Source organism: Glossina fuscipes, unplaced genomic scaffold, assembly GCF_014805625.2.
Source record: "Glossina fuscipes isolate IAEA_lab_2018 unplaced genomic scaffold, Yale_Gfus_2 155, whole genome shotgun sequence".
NCBI lineage: Eukaryota > Metazoa > Arthropoda > Insecta > Diptera > Glossinidae > Glossina > Glossina fuscipes.
This window is the reverse complement of record NW_023998498.1, coordinates 462,384-481,354: the sequence shown is the minus strand read 5'-3', so window position 1 is coordinate 481,354 and position 18,971 is coordinate 462,384. Positions and strand designations below refer to the sequence as shown.

The window sequence follows — 18,971 nt, the reverse complement described above, 5'->3', positions numbered from 1 at the left end:
TCCTATTCGCATTTAGATTAAAAAATGGAGATGGAGAGAATTCTTTTGATACCTTTAAAAAAACTCGAAAAAGCATAAATTCGCAAAAACAATATTTGAAGAAAGAACTTTTGGAAATGATTGAAGCAAAAAGGCTGATAAAAAAATGATAACTGATATAATTAGTTTAAATTCCCTCACAAATGTAGAGGAATACATTTCTTAAGTGAAATTTTGCGATTAATAAATTTAAATAATACTTACCACGGATTCTAGCTTGTAGTTTAAGCGGGACACATTTCCCAAAAATATAGTCATTATTTCCAACTCTAAGTTTAATTCAAAATTACTAAGAGTAAATTTAAAGAGAAAGTAATTAAAAAAAAAATAAATACAGTTTATAATAAACGCAAGCGACAATTTGGTGCTCCGCATTGGCAATATAAAACTTTGCCGGGTACCACGCCAACTTCATAATTATAATTCCAAGTCAGTTCAGTGCCGGCACGTATATGGCATGAGGCAAAAAATGCTACCCAAGGAAAACGTAGATCATGGGTATCGACGAAAACGTTTTGCACAAACAAATTCGGCGAACAAGAATGCTGAAATAAAACAAAAATAATTAGTCTGCTATTAAAATTTGTTACTAGTAACTCACATTGAAATATCGCCCTAAATTGCCAGTGATTTTAGCATCCATTACATAACAAGCTTCATCCTTACCGAAAAGTTTACGAATAGACCTAATGTAAAGGAATGTCGTATAAAACAGATCTGTTTTGTTATTGTTTAAGAGTCGCTTACGATTCCCTTCCGGAATCTTCATTGATATCGGCGTTCGGATTGAAACTAATCACTTGACGTTCTTGGAACTCATCTTCAAATTGTTGACTATTAGAACGCGCGTTTTTCATCTTAGCCTTAGAACGTGACATGTACGATTTGCTCGGCGTGAATTCGTCATCATCTTCTTGCTCGGGATTATACGGTTCCTTAAAATCGATAATAATAATGAGAAAATGGCTAAAAAGGAATACCCTTTATATAATATAAATCAAATATTTAACATTTTGATTACGTGGCGCTATTTTCAATCATTCATAAAATGTCTTGGCAAATATTCGAGATCGCCAATTATAGACAAATAAGTTTGAAAACTTTATTATGTTTTCGAGCTTGAGCCATTTTTACCAGTAATTAACGTTATGAACGAATCATGCCCATTTTCTTCATATTTCTTTTTTATTTTTAATTTAGATAAAATTTTGGTTTAGGTTCCGAAGTGAATAATCTGCATTAAGAAAATAGGATCATGGCCAGGAATTTAGATAAAATTGATATAAATCAGTCAAAAATCTTTTTTTTTATTTTGGATTTATAAATTGGAATGTACTCGTGATCCATTTACTAATTACAGATACTCGAGCAGATAACATGTGAGACAAATGAGAGCTTCACTTTATTTTCAACATCATAATGCAAATATCGCTTGGCCAGCGAGCAAAAAGTCTCCGACATTTCCAAAGGCGACACTTCACATTAGCAACTAGAAAGCTCTAAAAGATTTTCACGGTTTTCGTGTGTGTTATTTCGAATGAAATTTTTAGGATAACAAATAAATGCACAAACTTCCGACGAAAATCGAAATTTTTACTCGTTTCAGAATATATGTACCTTTTATGGGCATTTTTACACTTATAAAAGGATAATCGTGTGGTCCTCAATTCGGCGGGGAAATGACATCTGTGTAACATCCATGTATTTCAAACCCTCACCGAACTCTCTCTTCGCGTCATAGGAGAGCAAAGTTATACACCATCTAATGACTAATCATTCCTAGGTCAGACCATATCTTAAAATAATCCGAACAATCGACAATGATAAGCATATGCCGAATGACTGAATCTCATCTTCAAATGCAAAAATATTAATGACAATAGACAGACTTTTCGTTTTTTCGGTCCAACCTATATGATATCTCACATATGCTCACAATCCTGCACATCTCAAGGAACTAACTTTACCAAAAGTGTCGACCTTTCTTTCTAATATATCTTATTTTTATCTTCTTTGCCTCACTCAATCTTGCTCCTTCTTTGTCCGATTCTCTTGTTCCAGACTAACGATATTGAACTTGAACTTACGTACACAATATTTGCACATTCACAAATAATCTACACGTACTCTCTTGCTCCCCGATGATTTCTATTTCTGTTACGGGAGATACAGGCCTATAAATGAATTGCTTCCGTCCAAACGTTTTCAACATACCAAAAGAAGATAAAGGGATTCTGAAAACTATCAAACCCACTTTTTACCGTGAACATATCTATACCGAGGTAAAGCTCTGAATTACTTCTTTCCGCTTAGAATAAATACTTACTTCATCCTCCGGCTCTGGAGGCTCTACTTCAGATTCATAGCCTTCTTTGATTTGTTCCGCTACCTCAATATAATCCAATTCAGCAAAATATTCATCGCCTGCATCCAAACCTCCCTAAAATATTCATACGACATTAGCAATAAAAAGCGAGAACTTTAACAGTAGCATCTTTACCTCATTGGCTTTGGCTTCGGTAAGAAGATGCCCTGCATAGATGCAAACAAAACTTCCACGTGGTATATCATTAATGCAACGTAAACCCCAACCACGATTTGAAGTTTTAAATACTTGTAATTTCATCTGCAAAGAATGCTGAACTACACGGTTCAAGCAATTTGATTTACACTTGCAGCGAGCATTGCATTCGTATATGCCAGTTGGTACATGTTCGAGCAACCTTTTATATTGGTAGCCCACTTGATTACTTGGCGTATTCGCATTACCGTACTTAGCACCAGCCAATGTCAACTGCCAACAAGAACACCTGGATTTATCCTTCAACGATTTCAGAAAAAAAAGTTCACAAAAATCTGGGAAAAACCGTATATGCTATTACCGAGCAATCATCGTCACAATCGCAACCCACAAGAAAATCTTTCTCAGTATTAATATGTACACCCTCGGTGGGTATAACTTTAGCTGAGTATTTGCATTCTGGTGGTAAAGTGTTATCATAATAGTTTACCAACGGTATAGCCATCTTTTCTTGACCCCCTGAAATGTCACGCTTTTGAACAATAGCACTCTCAATGACATACTCTGCCAAGCAATTTGTTTCATGACTAAAATCAAAATTGTCTACATTCAAAACGTTGTTAGTAAGACGTAAATAATGACGAAGTTCCTTCATATTGCGTAAAATTTTTCCACATGGAGCTCTATAAGCAATTGCCTTCTTGATCTTTTGCCGCAAAATAAAACGTTCCCAGCCTGAAAGCAATGGCTTCGATAGCGGACTGTAAGCACTCAAATTGTGAGTTATATCAATCAAGCAAGAAGGCGAGCAATTATGCACCACAAATTTCCGCGGTGGTAAGTTACGTTTGGCTGTGTAATAAACCACCTAAGCGGGAAAAGTAGAGTAATTTTAAAAAAATATACATTTAATAGGTGCCGGCAATATCGATATACCTTTCCTTTCGGCTTATTTTCATCTTCTACATAAATGGTGGAATTATTCAAATGCTTAACAGGCATTTGCGAAGCCGTCTGAGTTATTTGGCCTTGAACCGAACTAGTGATAGACTCGGGTCTACCGAAAGATTTACGGGCAACAGCTCGTGCTTTTTCCGTTTGCTGTTGAGCCGACGAGTCCTCATCTTGCGTATAACGTATAAATGGCTCGGTACGCTAAGATGGAATAGTTTTGAGAAAAGCCAAAAATATAAAAAGTGCAAAAATTAATACTTGCCCTTGGTAATCGGGATACAGGCACATTCGTGTGTTTTTGCAGTGACTTTTGATACTCTTTAAAAACCGGACCTAAACGTAAAGAGCCTCGATATATCCATTCGGTATGACTACGCGTACCTTCGAATTGCATCAACACTAAGCTACAGTCAATGTCAATAACGCGAGCATGTAACCAATATCCATTTGATTGGGTACTCATGGACTGGCCCTTCTGAGTCTGGACCATAGGGCGATTAATAGAATATTGTGTAAGATATTTTTGTATGAAATCTCTAGAAGTTGGATGTACATCCTCCCAAACGTTTTCAGACACTTGGCATACTAAGCGTACATCTTTATGATACACATATTGAGTGTAGCCGTCGTCGTAAAATATCAAGTAGCTAAAGACAAAAACAATAATGAGAGTGATGTCAACTTGATTAGACTTGTGCAAAGCCTCATAGAGAAGCCCTAATGGAAATAGTACATTAATTGAAGACTGAAGCTTTATATACTTTCTTTGCAACGGAAAACGGGACAGTTAAAATCGGAAGGATCGGAAGGTTGGAAAGGATCCGAAAATTTCCTTTTGTAAATTTTCTCCCCTAACTTTCTTATCGCTCTAATTGCATACTGCTATTATCGAGCAGATCAAAGTATACAGTCGTAGCGACTAAGCAATCGAAATGTCTTTCATTTAATACTTGCTCGGTAAAGATTTCTATGTACATTCAAGACTCCGAAGAAAAACTTACCGAAATTTATTATTTGGTTTCAAAGGTTCAGCAATTATACCAGGATAGAAAGCACTTTGCACAGTGGTAACCTTTTCTTTACCGCGAGTCAAAGAAGTAGCATCAAAGTAAGCAATAACACGAGCTCCTTCAATATACAATGAAAAATGAAATTCCGTAAACAATTTGGTAAGGTTAGTTAGGCTTTACCTGTAGGTAGCCTTACTGCTGGAGGTTCGTAGTAAGCCAAATGTTTAGCAGGGACAGTTTTCAACATTTGGTATTGTGATTTTAGGAATTTTATCTTATACTGCTTGGCATTTTTCTGGGATGGAATATTGCTATCTACTTGTTCGGTTACTTTGCATGGTACCCACCTAGCAATCGCATTATTTTTAACTGCGTAGTAAGTTCCGTTAAGTTGTATAGAAATACGTTCAACCTCGCCAACAGGTGGTATTTGCTAAGAGATATCCATGATTCTTTAAGTTTAATTTTTTTGAATGTTCCGCAAGAAAGTTACCTGAACTTCTGGTGCATCAACAACGCTGAATGGCAACCCGCTATTTAAGTCCAACGGTTGAAGTTGTCTTAGCTTAATTTTAGGGCATTGATATAGGGCTTCGTGCATTTTATCGGCTTTCTTCTGCAATAATCGCATGTCCTTTTCTATGCACGAACATTCCACTTCCAGGTGCTTCAAACGTTGGGTGAGTATAGTTTTCGACCAAGTCAGTTGACTTTGTATATCGATTTTATTTAAAACGTTTTTGATAGTCTTATCTAATTCATTTTCGATAAGAAAAAAATCGCTTTTGGAAAAGCTAGGCTTTGAATTTTCTTCCGCACTTTTAGCCGTCTCAGTGGTATCCTCTTCATCGCTGCTGTCAATAATTTCCACAAATTCTTGGCGACCCGTGGGTATGTCTTTTGTAAGTAAGGGATATTTAGCATTTAATAGACCAGAGAATTCCTAAAAAAACAGAAATTTACATTATTTTCGGTGCATAGCTTGTAGTGCAATGGAAAACGAATTTCTCATCAAACATTCAATTACCTCATACATGTCCAAAGACTTGTCATAGCACTCAACACATACGTATTGCGATTTGAATTTTTTTTTATTAACCTGAAAGTAACTAAGCGCCCACAAAGGAGCCTGCAGATATTGCTTGTGATCGTGCGGACATTCATAGTTAATGCATTCTTTGTTGTAAAAAACCTCACAGCTTCCATTATCACTTCCGTTAGCATCCGTTGATTGTGCTACAACCTCAACAAATTGCTTTTCTGCAGCTTTTTCCAGCAAGCTTTCGTTTGTTTTTCCATCAATTTCAGTAGTCACTTCCGGAGTCAATTCTTTCATCTCAACATCCTGGCGTTCAATTGCTTCTTCGGGTTTAGAAGTTTCCATGTTTGTTAGAGCGGAGATTTGCTTTTCTTGTACTGAAAGATATGGAGGTTTCTCTACTGGTTCATCATCGTCGTCTATTTCAATGATTGGCACAGCTGGACCTTCCACATGTAAAACATCCTCATCTTTTTCATCCATGTCCATTTCGTCTACTACTTTGTCTGCTCCGGAAAATGTCAATTCTTCTGCATTTTCCGCACTTTTCGTTTTATCTACACTGTTGGCATTTTGTTCCAATACCATTTCGATTTGTTCATTCGCGATCATTTCCGTTTCTTGCTGATCATTTTTATTATATTTATTTTCTTCTTCAATGGAAGTTTCGTCTATAATTAACTTTGTAGATTCTTGGCTGTCGCACGTTTCTAAATTTTCCATTAATTCTCTTTCCTTGAGTAATTCCGAGTCACTATAAATTTGTGGTTTCGAAGATATTAGATGATCTAAATTCAATTGAGCATTAGATTGCTTACATTCTTCGCTCATAAATTCTTTTGTTATTTTATCTAGTGATGGCTCGGTTTCTATTGCGGAAGAATAGTCGTCTTTTGAGAACTCTTTTCCAACAGAATCAAGAAATGATTGAACACTTTCTCCAAGTTCTTTAATTTCTGTCGCACTTTCCACTGCTGAATCTTTATTCATTTCCTTTTCTTCAAAAGCGTCTGAAACGTTTTGAATTTCAAGATTTTCTTTTGCTAATAATTCAGTTGATTTTGTTTCATTTGCGATTTCCAACGATGAAATTTTATTTTCTACGGGCTTTAATTTTTCATTCATTTGATTGTTTCCTACGTTTTCTAAAGTAATTCCACTCGTTCCACTCGTATCGCCAATAATTTTCTGTGGTTGCGATTTTATATCGTCTGCCATTTTATTAATAAATCTTTAATTGTTTTCTTATTTGTAAAAAAAGTATATTTGATCCTTTATTCCTCGAACGCGTCCATATTTCGGAATGTCTTGTGAAAAGGTTGCCTAACAAATGAAATTTTTAATTTCGACAGCTTAGTTTCTTTGCCACATTTCCTAAATATAATTGCTTAATTTTTTATCTCCACATCGACAATCTGTAACGGCTTCACTAATTATTATCGTTATTAAACGACTGATATTAAGGTTTGCTCCTCCAAATCGCAATGCCAAGCTATGTACGAAATGAGATGTAGCTGTCTCTTCAAGAGAGGACGGCTTGAATCCTTTTTTCTGATGCAGTTGCAGTACATCTTCCAACGCTATTTCATCAACTTCTTCACATACAACGCTATCATTTTCTAACTTTAGCAGCCTGCGTTGCCAAACTTATTAAACTCAATGTATAATTATTTTCAAACATATCACCGTCTGCGGGATTATCTAATAATTCATTCATTTGACTATAGTCTTCATAGCTTTCCTGCTTTTTCCAAATGTCTCCCAACATAAGGGCTAATATTTATCATGCGGCTTTCCGCACCATTGAGATGCCGTGATAGGCGTGTTGCCAATTGTTTTAAATAGGTGGCATCACTTATAGGCCTACGCTATCTTACGTAAAACCATAATAATATTTATAATAATATATATATAGAATAATAATAATACGATAAAAATAGTAATATAATAACAATAATAACTAAAACCCCGCACAAGTTATCGGATTTCTAGACATGTTTTTATATTACATTTACAAAACTTTTTAATAATCATACAATAATATGATAACAATGTATACATTTATATGTATATATAATGTATGCGTATATAATGTTGTATGTATACATAATATGATAATGTAATAATATAATATATATATATATAATATCTAATATAATAATATAATAATAATAACTAAAATCCCGCATAAGTTATTATTAGATTTTAAGACATGTTCATGCATCACATTTACAAAATATTTTAATAATAACACAATAATATAACACCAATGTCGCACAACTTCACAAATTTTAAAACCAAAAAAATTTATATAACCAACAATACTTTTTGAAATCGACTAAATGTCGACAACTTCCTTAAATCTGGTTTTTTTCGTGATAATGTCATAAAATGCACAATAGCACAATAATAACATATAAACATTCAATTCAATAAAATTTTTCAAACAATGCCGCTATTCCAATTATTTGTATAAATAATAAAAAATTATCTCACGTTTATGTTGAAGTCGCGTGAGAGCTGGAGGATAAAATTTTTTTAATTTTCTTGATGCGGCCAAAAAATTTTTATTTTTGGATATTATCAAAAAATCTATCAATTTTTTAACGAAAACTTCACTTTCCACTCTTCAATGTTTTTCTTATTTTTTAAAACTATTTTTGGTTTATAATGGAAGAATGGATAAGGCCTGTAAATTGAGAGGACTATGCACTCGTGGCGTTCAATGTAGAAATTTTTCTGGTGGTTCGCATTGTTAAACGATAAACGGGTATCGGTAGTCAATACATTGCTAGCAAATTCCGGGTAACTTTCTCAAAAGAATGCATTATGAGCTTAGGCCGTCTATTTGTGTAAGAGATATAGTAAGAGAAAAAGAGTTAAAAGGAAAAGTGAGTTGCTTTGATAAAGGTAGCCAGCTGCTTGAGATGTGTACAGTTGTTAGCACGAAAAATTTCATATAAGTATTATATATAAGTTAAAAAAGAAGAGAGGTTGTCTAAAGATGTTGACCCTTCTGCATTCAAAAATTAGATGCTCAGCTAACTCTACAATGTTGCATTCATCACAGATATCATATGGAATTGCCTTGATCACTTTTAAGTAGACGTTATCATATGCGTGATTGCCCATGAGTCTGTTGAGTGCTATATGTTTCTATAATATATAGCAGCTTTTGTAACTGCTAGAGATTTCATTACATCTGGAGACCATCCTTCCGAAAAAAGAAGGCTTAAAGATTCTTGCTTTCGAAAGTCCCTTATCAGTTAGCAGATAGGCCCTGTTTGAAACTAGAAGTTCGCCCGAAATGGACCTTAGACTGGCTACAGGCGCCGAGAAGGAGATATCAGTACAACGTCTTACAGGCGAGTCTTGAAAGGTTGTATTTTTTTAATTATGTAATCCGGAAAGTTACATGAAGCGCAGTATTCGTATTTTATTTTTGATCAGGTTTTCCACACAACATTTCCTTTGGGGAAAATGCACGTTGCAAATTGGTCAGGAATTTTATGACTTTTTTTTTCAAACTGACAGTTTTTAAAATTTTTCAGGTAGAGTTAGATTGGCATTAATAATCCTGGGAAGGTATTTGAAAGACGTTGTTTGATTAACCCTTGTAGCATTAATGTAGGTATTAATAATTTTCTATAAGATCCTTTTGCAAAGTGCATCACATAAGGTTCCTTTGGATTGAAAGACTTATTTAAATCGTAAGCCCTTCCTGCCGACACAACTGAAAAGTCATTTTCGTAGACATCTAGAGCGAGCATTATGACCTTTTTCCCATCAACTTTTTTACTTTTTTTCTAGAAATAGTGAAGGCAATCTCATTTTAACACGTATTTGTAAATATATGATTCTGGTAAGCGCAAGACCGAGCAGAAAAGAAGTTTCAAGTATCCAGAAACTTCATAAGTCTTTCCATAACCATCTGGTTTATAACCTTTACCAGCATAGACAAAAGAGATAAGGCTCTAAACTTCATAAAATCTTCAATATTTTTGCCAAACTTAAAGATGGGAACATTCTTAATTTGTCGCCAAGCATTTGGGAAGAAGCTGTTTGTTCAACATTTATTGAAGGCAGAAAGTAGTGCAGATAAACTCAAGACAGAAAATGCCTTTATTATATTTGACGCCATCATAGCCCGCAGCAGAGGACTTTCTTCTCGATTCAAGGACTTGCGAAAGTTCACCCAACGAGAAACCGTACACTTCGCCCGCAAAAGGTTAGAGAGAGGCAAAGACTATATATATATAGACTATAGTTGCCTGTGAGCTCCCGATTTTTAAGCAAGTTTAGATAAAGTTTGTTGTTAGCATCATTTCATATTGGGTACTTATATGAATATGATGACTATTCTCTAGATGAATTTGACAAAGATAAATCTAAAGCGCTACCAGTCAAGGAAGCGTCATTAGAGTGAAGGAAGGTTGGCATGGTTTTGTTAAGACAAAAGACACTACTAAAACTCATGATGTCAAAGAGGGCTTTGCCCCTGGTCGAAATTGTGTCGCCAAACTGAGAATGTCTCTAGTTAAAATCACCAGCAAGAACTATGATTTGAAAGCCTTCAGGGAAGCCACAAAGTCGTTGCCTTTCATACAAATTTGCGTAGGCATGTTTGGTTTCAAGTAAAAGCGTGTCATCATACGATTGGGCCTGGGAGATGACGTTTTGAGAATGGCTATGACTATGGAAGAATAATACGGAGTTTGCTTAAAAATGTCTCCTTTTTTAATGAGGGTAGCCACACCTCCGTATCCATCGACCTTGCATTTATGCACCGAATGGTTTGCGACTTTCAAATCAGACAGGTCGGATAAGAAAATCTCACAATGCATGGCAAAGTCAACATTATTAGAGTTAAGAAAAAAAATCGAGAGAGTTTGAATTGCGTCTAAAACTTTGAATGTTGTATTGTAAGAAGGATATCATTTGGACTCAAAGGAAGGAACCAAATTCGAATTAGACCCACCTTGTCAAAACACATCATAGGTTGATTTAATGGCGAACATTTTAGCAAGAAGATTCTTAAGGTTTTCTTCATTGAGGCCTGAAGAGATATTATTGAATATTTTGTTCAGAAGTTTCTTCATCTCAGTGGATTTATAATTGTTGTAGAGGATTGTAGGTTTAGCAAGAATAGTTGTCTGACCTATTGGACTACAAGCTAGTGTGAGAGTAATGGTTTGTCGTTTTGGAATGTTACCTTGTTTGGGTTGAGGGAGATCTGATTTTTGTCTGGCTACGTAATTGAATGTCTTTTTGGTTAGGATTTTGTACTTCTTAGTGTTGCCTAAAGTCGGATTGTCATTTAAGGGTGGAAAGTTTTCCCCATAATCAAGAAATACAAGCCAGTGTGAGCATATTGGTTTGTCGTATTGGAATGTGGGCTTGTTTGGGTTGAGAGAGGTATGATTTTTGTATGGCTACGTAATTGAATTTCTTTTTGGTTAGGATTTTGTACTTCTTAGTGTTGCCTAAAGTTGGATTGTCATTTAAGGTTGGAAAGTTTTCCTCATAATCAATGATAAGATTCTTAAAAAAAATTTACAGAATACTTCTCTTTGCACTCGTGAAAGGAGATGTTTCGAATGCCCCTTAATTTCTTCTTCTCTTTTCTTTGGTTTATAGAAACCCGGCAAGCGAGATTTACCACAACTGAGATAGCGGGTTTCTTTGCTCTTGCAGAATTTGCCGATGTCACCAAATCTGCCACATTTGAAATATAACTTAAAAGATGTATGAAATAATCCACTGGGAGACTACAGAAATGAAATTGAATAGTTTTCGAGATTTCTTTTACCTTAAAATTATTTTTAATTCTATTGGTAGCGATGAAATTTTTGGCGTTTTATTTTTATTTTGTTATTTTTAGTATCGGAGGATATTTCAGGTTTGAACTCTGCATTTTTCATGATGTCGTTTTCTTTCATTAATATTGGAATATTCTCAATAATTGCAAATTTCTCGGTGAATTTCCTAGAGATACATACTTTTGCACATTCGGAGGAGAGGTTATTATTCTTTAAAAAGTTATTTGCATTCCGAGCGTTGTCAAAAAGAAGTTACCCTTTCCATTGCAATTGTCATGAGATGATTAAGTTCGCGCAGGTCGAAAATCTTAATATATTCGTTGACCGTCCTCGTTTTCATATATTTCAATAAACAACTAAAATTCACCTGACGCGTTTCTGTCAAAGTGGTTCAGCTACTCAGGAAGGAGCGCTTGATTTATTTGAGGCCAGACTACAGTCAACATTACGAAGAGCGGGAGGGGTTCCATTGTCATAATTACGGTACAAACATTATTATAATTACTGCGGAGATACACTGCCGTTTGTTTGTTGGTCTTGCAACAGAATTGTCAACATTCACAGACATGGCTTCATCAGGAGATTCAGAAGAGTGACTTTGGGCAAGGGTTTTTTCTTTGCATTATTTGGCATTTCATTTCCAACTGCCTCAGTCCCTGACGGAGGAGGCAACTTTTGATCTTCGTGCTAGCTTAAACACTAGAAAACTGTTAGCCAAAGAACCAATAGAGAGGATGACGTCAGAAAGATTCGATCAAACCGACAAAAACAGAGAGAAGTTTTGTGAGTTCAGACGATCGAAATTAAACATTTATCAGCCGGCACTTGGTGTCCTAGGTAACGAAAATAGCCAAAGTGGTGCAGCAGTTAGTGCATCACTGCGTGCAAAGTAGTGTCAAGCTAATGGAATTCTTCTTGATTTATTTTATTTGTAATTATTAAAAGTTAAAACTGGATCAGAAAGATCAGCTGCTGTAATAGCTTAAAAGATTTGCAAAAGATTTCAAAAAATTTATTTATAAAAAAAATTAGAAATCTAAACAAAAACCTTGAAACTCAGGCAGCGTTGCGGAATAATAAAAGTCGACCATTTCCATTTCTTTGTCTTTTTTCTTCCTGATACTGTCATAAAAGACACAATAACACATAGCAACACATAAATATTCAACTCATTCAAATTTTTCAAACAGTGCCACTATTCCAATTCTTCGTATAAAAAATTAAAAAACTTGACTCACGTTTATGTTGAAGTCATCATCAAATTTTTTTACTTTTCTTGATGCAATCAAAAAATGTTTCTTTTTATTTTTTGGGTTTTATCACAAAATTCTTCAATTTTTTTTACAAAAATTCCACTTTTCGCTCTTCAATTTTCTTTCCCATTTTTTTTATCTTCTTTAAAAAAACTTTTAACTTTTTATTTTGCAATATTCAGCGACAATTAGTTACTTCACAAGCTTACACTTTCAAAAATTTTTTTCTATTTACACATAAAAAATGGAAATGATTCGTGTTCATCTAAATGAAGCTGAATGAGATTATTATTATTATTATTTTAATTTTAGACTAATGAAATGAATTCTTAGACTAAAAAAAAGACATTGAGCACTAGCAACACAGGCTATCGGCTCTAATTAAAAAAAGAATAATAAAATGTACATTAGATAATGACCTTAGTAGTATTAATAAAGTAATGTATAGAATTGATATTCCATTCTGAAGCTGAGTGTAGAATGTTCAAAGGGTTAATCGTTCCAAATGCGATACTTCTAGCCAAGGAAAAGTTGAGGCAGTCGCAGAGAATGTGCTTTATAGTAAGAGTTTGTCCACAACAGCAGATTGGGGAAGAAGACTTCTTCAGGATCCATTGGTGAGTTGCAATTGTATGACCAAGGCGAATTCTCGAGAATGTTTGGATCTTGGTTTTCTCAACATTTGTTGGATAGAGAGGAGGAGTTAATTGAGAGTTAACGCAAGAGTAGTGTTGATGTTGGTATTGTAAATTTCCTTCTGCAATTTTCTCTTTAACTTTTCTTCCAATCTATCTTTGAAGATCCAACTTTTCCATGACATCATCCATAATTAGAGGAGCAGAAGCAGCATACTTTGCCGCTCGATCAGCCTGCTCATTTCCCAGTTGATGGTGCTCCATCTCGAAGTCGAAGGGTTCTGAATAGCTTGTAATACAGACAAACTGTCGGTAACAATGACAGTTTCGAGTTTGTTTTTATGGGCAAGGTTGGCAGCGTGAAGGATAGCTCTGGCTTCGGGTATGAAAGTTGAAGTACTTTCGTGAAATATGTGGTTGAGAAGAACCCGTCCCGTAGCATCTACCACCGCACTAGCAGGAGGCAGACCAGGAGATTTTGAGCCGTCTGTGTACAAAAGATTCCAACCAATTAAATTAAAACTATACAATTTAAGAAAAAAAATTTCGAAGACCCCAAAGACGGAGAAGGAAGGTGCTGGAGGAGTTGACTCGTTCCCGGCGCTTGCGAGAAGCAAAATTCTGGCACAGAAGGCGCACCCGTTACTATTGCGTTGACATTCACGGCAACATTGGTGCCAAAGCTGAATAATGAAATCTCAGGCTCAGGCCTGGTTGATCCTTTTCCTTATTAAGATCTCAACGTAAAAGTCGTAAGCTCCCCAAATTGAATAAGAAATTTTCTCATAATTTCCAAAAAATTTACTTAACGCCGAGTATATAAATATGGTTTTTAGTTTGTATATCGAACGATATCAAGCGAGTGGGTCTCATTCTATAAGAATGTTTTTTCCAACAAACCACTTAATTATATATTGTCACATCCAACTTTCGCTTAAGCCCAATAACCTTCACGACACTTCTGTTAAATGAGAAATTGAGGACGATTCAGTTAGTGTGAAAATTTGCATTATCAGTTGGTTTTTATTGGACATTAAGTTGGATTGCTTTAAATCGAGCCTCACCCAAGTGTACAAAATTAATCCCAAATTCCAAAATGCAATTAAACACTTCAAAAACCTTATTTTCTTATAAAAAAATGTATTACTCTCTACATTTTATTTTAGGGGTATTTCTGTAATAAAGTAAAAGTTGTAGTAATAGAATTTGAATCGAATTAACCTTAGTTCCATTATCGCATACGATATCACGTAACTAATTGTACAAATCCCCAATTCCCTATTAATGAAACATATAAGTTAGTAATCAAATCGTTTAGACTGGAAACTGCAGCTGAATCACTCTTCGCTGATACTTTCCCTTGGTCTTAGCTAATGTAGTGCACTCTATGAATGTATTCAAAAGATGTTGACGTGAAGCCAAATCGTCCGTCAAATGTCGGCAGAAACTGTTTAAAACCTAGATTTGCTTAGCAGTGGTGATTAGAAGGCAAGCATGAAAAGGAACTTTTGAGGATACCAAAATCTCCCCTCAGAAATCTCGTCAAATTTCTCTATGCACAAATTTTCGACTGAAGCATTTTCTTGGTGCAAATCGAATTTATGGTTCGTGTTTATTTTTTCAAAATTTGGAGAGGTAAATGAATCAATATAACCGCTTATTACTCACGTACGTCTTAAATCTCAAAATGTGCGCCGTATCTGACACTTGAGTGATCGGAAAAATCACATTTATCTGAATTTCACTAAGAAAGTATGCTAAACATATTCAACACCAACTTTTGAAGCCTAGCCAAACAGTGAATGGCTTACAATCAAACGGCAACTTGAACATAAAACGTCCGCAATATGTAAGATCCATTCAAGTAAATTCGTAGCAAAAAGATATATTAGTAAAAGCAGCTTCAGTTTTTCTGAATGAGAGAATTTACAATATCCGTTGCACTGTCTAGATACAGCTTCTGCTAATCATTATTTATTTCAAAAAATGCGGCACAATATGTTTTTGAGACCTATCAGGAAATCGCTGTAGATTATATTTGTGGATAAGTAAAACTTGGACTAGTAATAGATCATTTTCATGAACTTTGGTCTTGAAATAATATGTTTTGCAAAGGTAGGTACAAAAAATTATTCAAAAAATTTAAATTACCTACATAGGCGGGGTTCGATTTGTAGTAAATTCATTCTTAAACGTATCCGTTCTAATCCGCGCTTTTTCATTTGTCGTAAATAAATGACGTGTTTAGTTGCTATTTTCTGTCTATCGTGTAATTAACGTGTAAAGGTTTTTTTGTACTCTACACCAGATGTGATACAAGCTATATTAATTTTTTATTTGTCAAGTTCTAGCCCAAGGGAGATCTGTATTGAAAGTTCCTTTTGCGGCCACTTTTTGTTTTGAAAACAAAAGGTTATATGAAGAAATATGCAATTCTCGAAGTTTCTCGACAAAAATCGCTAAGTACTAGAATTTCAGCGTTGTTCAGTAATGAATAGAATGAAGCAATCTTCTAAACGTCCTCCTATTTAAATCTTCACCCGGAAATAGGTGGCGAAAGATGATCGCCACACAGTAATTTGATCTCAAACTTAGTCGTATCAAATTTGCACCAACTATGTCTACTTTTTGAACACCACCCCATAGAAGCATTCTCGTAAGACATAACCCCTTGCAGAGTAAAACGGGGGAATTTTTTCAGCTTTTTTCGTCAATACAAGTCGATGATACATATACATAGTTTCCACTAAAGCGAGCATATTTGAGGATACCGAAACATCACATAGCGTGATCAGTATTTAGTAAGCTTAAACTAGTGCCTATAAATTTTATTATTTTTAGTTTCTATCATAAAAAAATAGTAAATAGACCTTCTCTCCATATAAGAGTTTTCTTTTGAAGATAATCTGTACATGTGTTACGATCTATAAAATACACCTATGGGAGCCAAGTTTCCTACCGTTTATTCTCTTGCCAAAAGAAAGTTAAACCCATTTCTGAAGGCGTTACTATTCATCAGCAATATTATATGAAGCGGCATTTCAAGCTATGTACCAATGTGATCCAAATTCAGCAAAGTTGAATTCTACGTTAATTTACTATTATGAACCATAAAATATAGAAAATTTTACCTTTTTCACCATAAAAAGATTCAATTTCCTAGAATTTAGAATGTCGAAGTACTATTACTGAGTAAGTTGACGCAAACTTTTTCCAACAGCTATCACTGTTGGGCCAGAACATGGCATGGTGCCAACTTTCATCAAAATACCTCAGACGAACAGAGTCACTTTCTGAATCGATCGGTATAATAAAAAGTGGGTCTATCTTAAGCCTTTCTGGGTATTACGCATGTCTGCATAAACTTAAACTGCCACAATTAGTGTAGGGTAGAAAAATATATCTAAACCTATCGTGAGTAGATATTTGACAATAAAGTGAATTTTTGACGATTTTTTTTATATCAAATCAAGTAATCCTTGATTTCATAGTGGTATTATTTTCCTATAAGTAATTGGAAAAGAAAACAAATTAGTGTTTATCCGTTCTTCGTATTGTGCAGATCAATAAGACTGTAGTGACATTTCGTATATTGCGCGAAATCTCTCTCTCAATAGAAATACACTTTAAGCGCAAATTAGTGCTAATATAAAATGCACGTTGCTGTGACATTGCAAATACTTAGGGCAACTAAAGCTTCGAAATTTGTGAAATATTTCACAACTTTGCCCGAACCGAAAGAACCGACAATTATGTCTGCCGCTGTACCCGGACCTAAATCTTTAGAATTGAAGGAAAAGTTGGGCGGTGTGCAAATGGCTGAAACCGTACAATTTTTCGTGGATTATGAATGTGCAACCGGAAACTATTTATGCGATGTAGATGGCAATGTTATGTTGGACACTTTTATGCAAATAGGTTCGATGCCATTAGGTTATAATCATCCCAGACTCTTAGGAGTTTTCAATAACGCTAAGAATGTGAAAACTCTAGTCAATCGTCCAGCATTGGGTTACTTTCCGGGTAAGGATTGGGCAACAAAATTAGAAAATATTCTTAAAGAGGTAGCTCCTAAGGGGTTAGATAATATAACAACTATGATGTGCGGTTCGTGTGCAAACGAGCATGCTTATAAAAACATATTTATCACTTATATGCGGAAAAAGCGAGGTGAAGATGCTTGTTTCACTAACGAAGAAATTGAATCGGCTATGAGAAATTGCCCACCAGGCGCACCTAATCTAAGTTTGCTGTCATTTAAAGGTGCATTTCATGGTCGCACAATGGGCGCTTTGGCAACAACGCGTTCTAAATACATGCATAAAATCGACATACCGTCCCTGGATTGGCCAATGGCTCCCTTTCCAAATTATAAATATCCCTTAGACGAGTATGAGAGATGTAACAAAGAGGAGGATAAAAGGTGTTTAGCTCAAGTCGAAGATCTCATTGAGGCATATTGTAAGAAGGAGAAACACGTTGCAGGTATTGTTGTTGAACCAATACAGAGCGAAGGTGGCGATAATCATGCATCTCCGGAATTTTTCCAACAATTGCAATGCATTTGTAAAAAGAACGACATTTCGTTATTATTCGATGAAGTTCAAACGGGCGGTGGTGGTACTGGTAAATTTTGGTGCCACGAACATTTTGATTTACCCTCGCCACCCGATGTGGTCACATTTAGCAAGAAATTGCAATTAGGCGGTTTCTTTCACACTTCGGATTTTCGTCCTCGAGAACCCCTACGCATTTTTAACACCTGGTTGGGTGATCCCGCAAAAATTCTTCTACTCGAACAAATCGTTACCGTTATAAAAGAGGATAAATTATTAGAGCAAGTCGAAAAAGCGGGTAAAGTGTTGAAAACTGGTCTATTGCAATTTGAAAAAGATTATCCGCATTTAGTAAATTCCACTCGAGGCCGTGGCACTTATTTAGCCATCAGTTCCGGAACACCGGACTTACGTGATACTATAGTTGGAAACTTAAGAAAATTGGGTATAATTACGGCCGGATGCGGTGAACAGTCTATACGTTTCCGGCCGGCCTTAATTTTTCAGGAGAGACATGCCAACATCGTACTTGATCGTTTACGCAAAGTTTTGTCTGAAATCAAGATATAATGTTTAGAATACATATTCCCTTATAAAGAAGAAACAACTATTCAAGATATGCACCAGATAATAAATAAAATATGAAGTTATCTTACATTTGAATAAACTTATTGCGAGAGGCTATCATTACTCTTCACTTTTTCTTATTGTACTTATTACCGAAGGATGGGAGGTATATTTATCTTGTCAAAAAGTACATATATGCTTGATCAGCATCAAATTACAGATCGATTTGGACATGTCCGTTTGACCGTCTGTGTAATGTCTATTGCAATTCTGTTTTCCGCAAAAATTAAGACATTGGCTTTAAATTTAGCAGAAGCACTGAAAGTTCCTGCACTGTGGTTGGTATTGATAGTGGACCAAATCGGTCAAAGCACACGCCCCACGATACCACGTAAGTGTGTCAATATTGAATTTTTTTTCAATACCGGAAACCTCATAAGGAATATGTATTCTTGGTCGGTTACAAATTTGGAATGCACCAACATGTACGCCTATTCGTCTGTCCATCTGCCTGTCCGCGGAGGTGTGTAGTATTCGCCATAAACATTTGCAAAAGAATTTGGAAGCGACGTTTCCAA

At 35.3% G+C, this 18,971-nt stretch overlaps 2 protein-coding genes across 2 annotated transcripts; one reads left to right on the top strand and one right to left on the bottom strand.

Annotated features, from left to right (window-relative positions):
* Nucleotides 1–259: 259 nt before the first annotated feature.
* On the bottom strand, nucleotides 260–7,074 carry LOC119641642 (histone-lysine N-methyltransferase eggless). Its single transcript, XM_038040425.1, has 12 exons — nucleotides 5,552–7,074; nucleotides 5,018–5,467; nucleotides 4,705–4,957; nucleotides 4,516–4,642; nucleotides 3,777–4,161; nucleotides 3,497–3,715; nucleotides 2,922–3,428; nucleotides 2,540–2,860; nucleotides 2,366–2,479; nucleotides 787–974; nucleotides 641–725; nucleotides 260–584 (listed from the first exon to the last, which is right to left on the bottom strand). Exons 1-12 carry the CDS (start codon nucleotides 6,779–6,781, stop codon nucleotides 378–380), a joined length of 4,086 nt encoding a protein of 1,361 aa, XP_037896353.1. The 5' UTR covers nucleotides 6,782–7,074; the 3' UTR covers nucleotides 260–377.
* A 9,849-nt stretch (nucleotides 7,075–16,923) lies between these two features.
* LOC119641604 (4-aminobutyrate aminotransferase, mitochondrial-like) lies at nucleotides 16,924–18,396 on the top strand. The gene has a single exon (XM_038040376.1). It carries the CDS (start codon nucleotides 16,924–16,926, stop codon nucleotides 18,394–18,396), a length of 1,473 nt encoding a protein of 490 aa, XP_037896304.1.
* The last annotated feature ends 575 nt before the right edge of the window (nucleotides 18,397–18,971 follow it).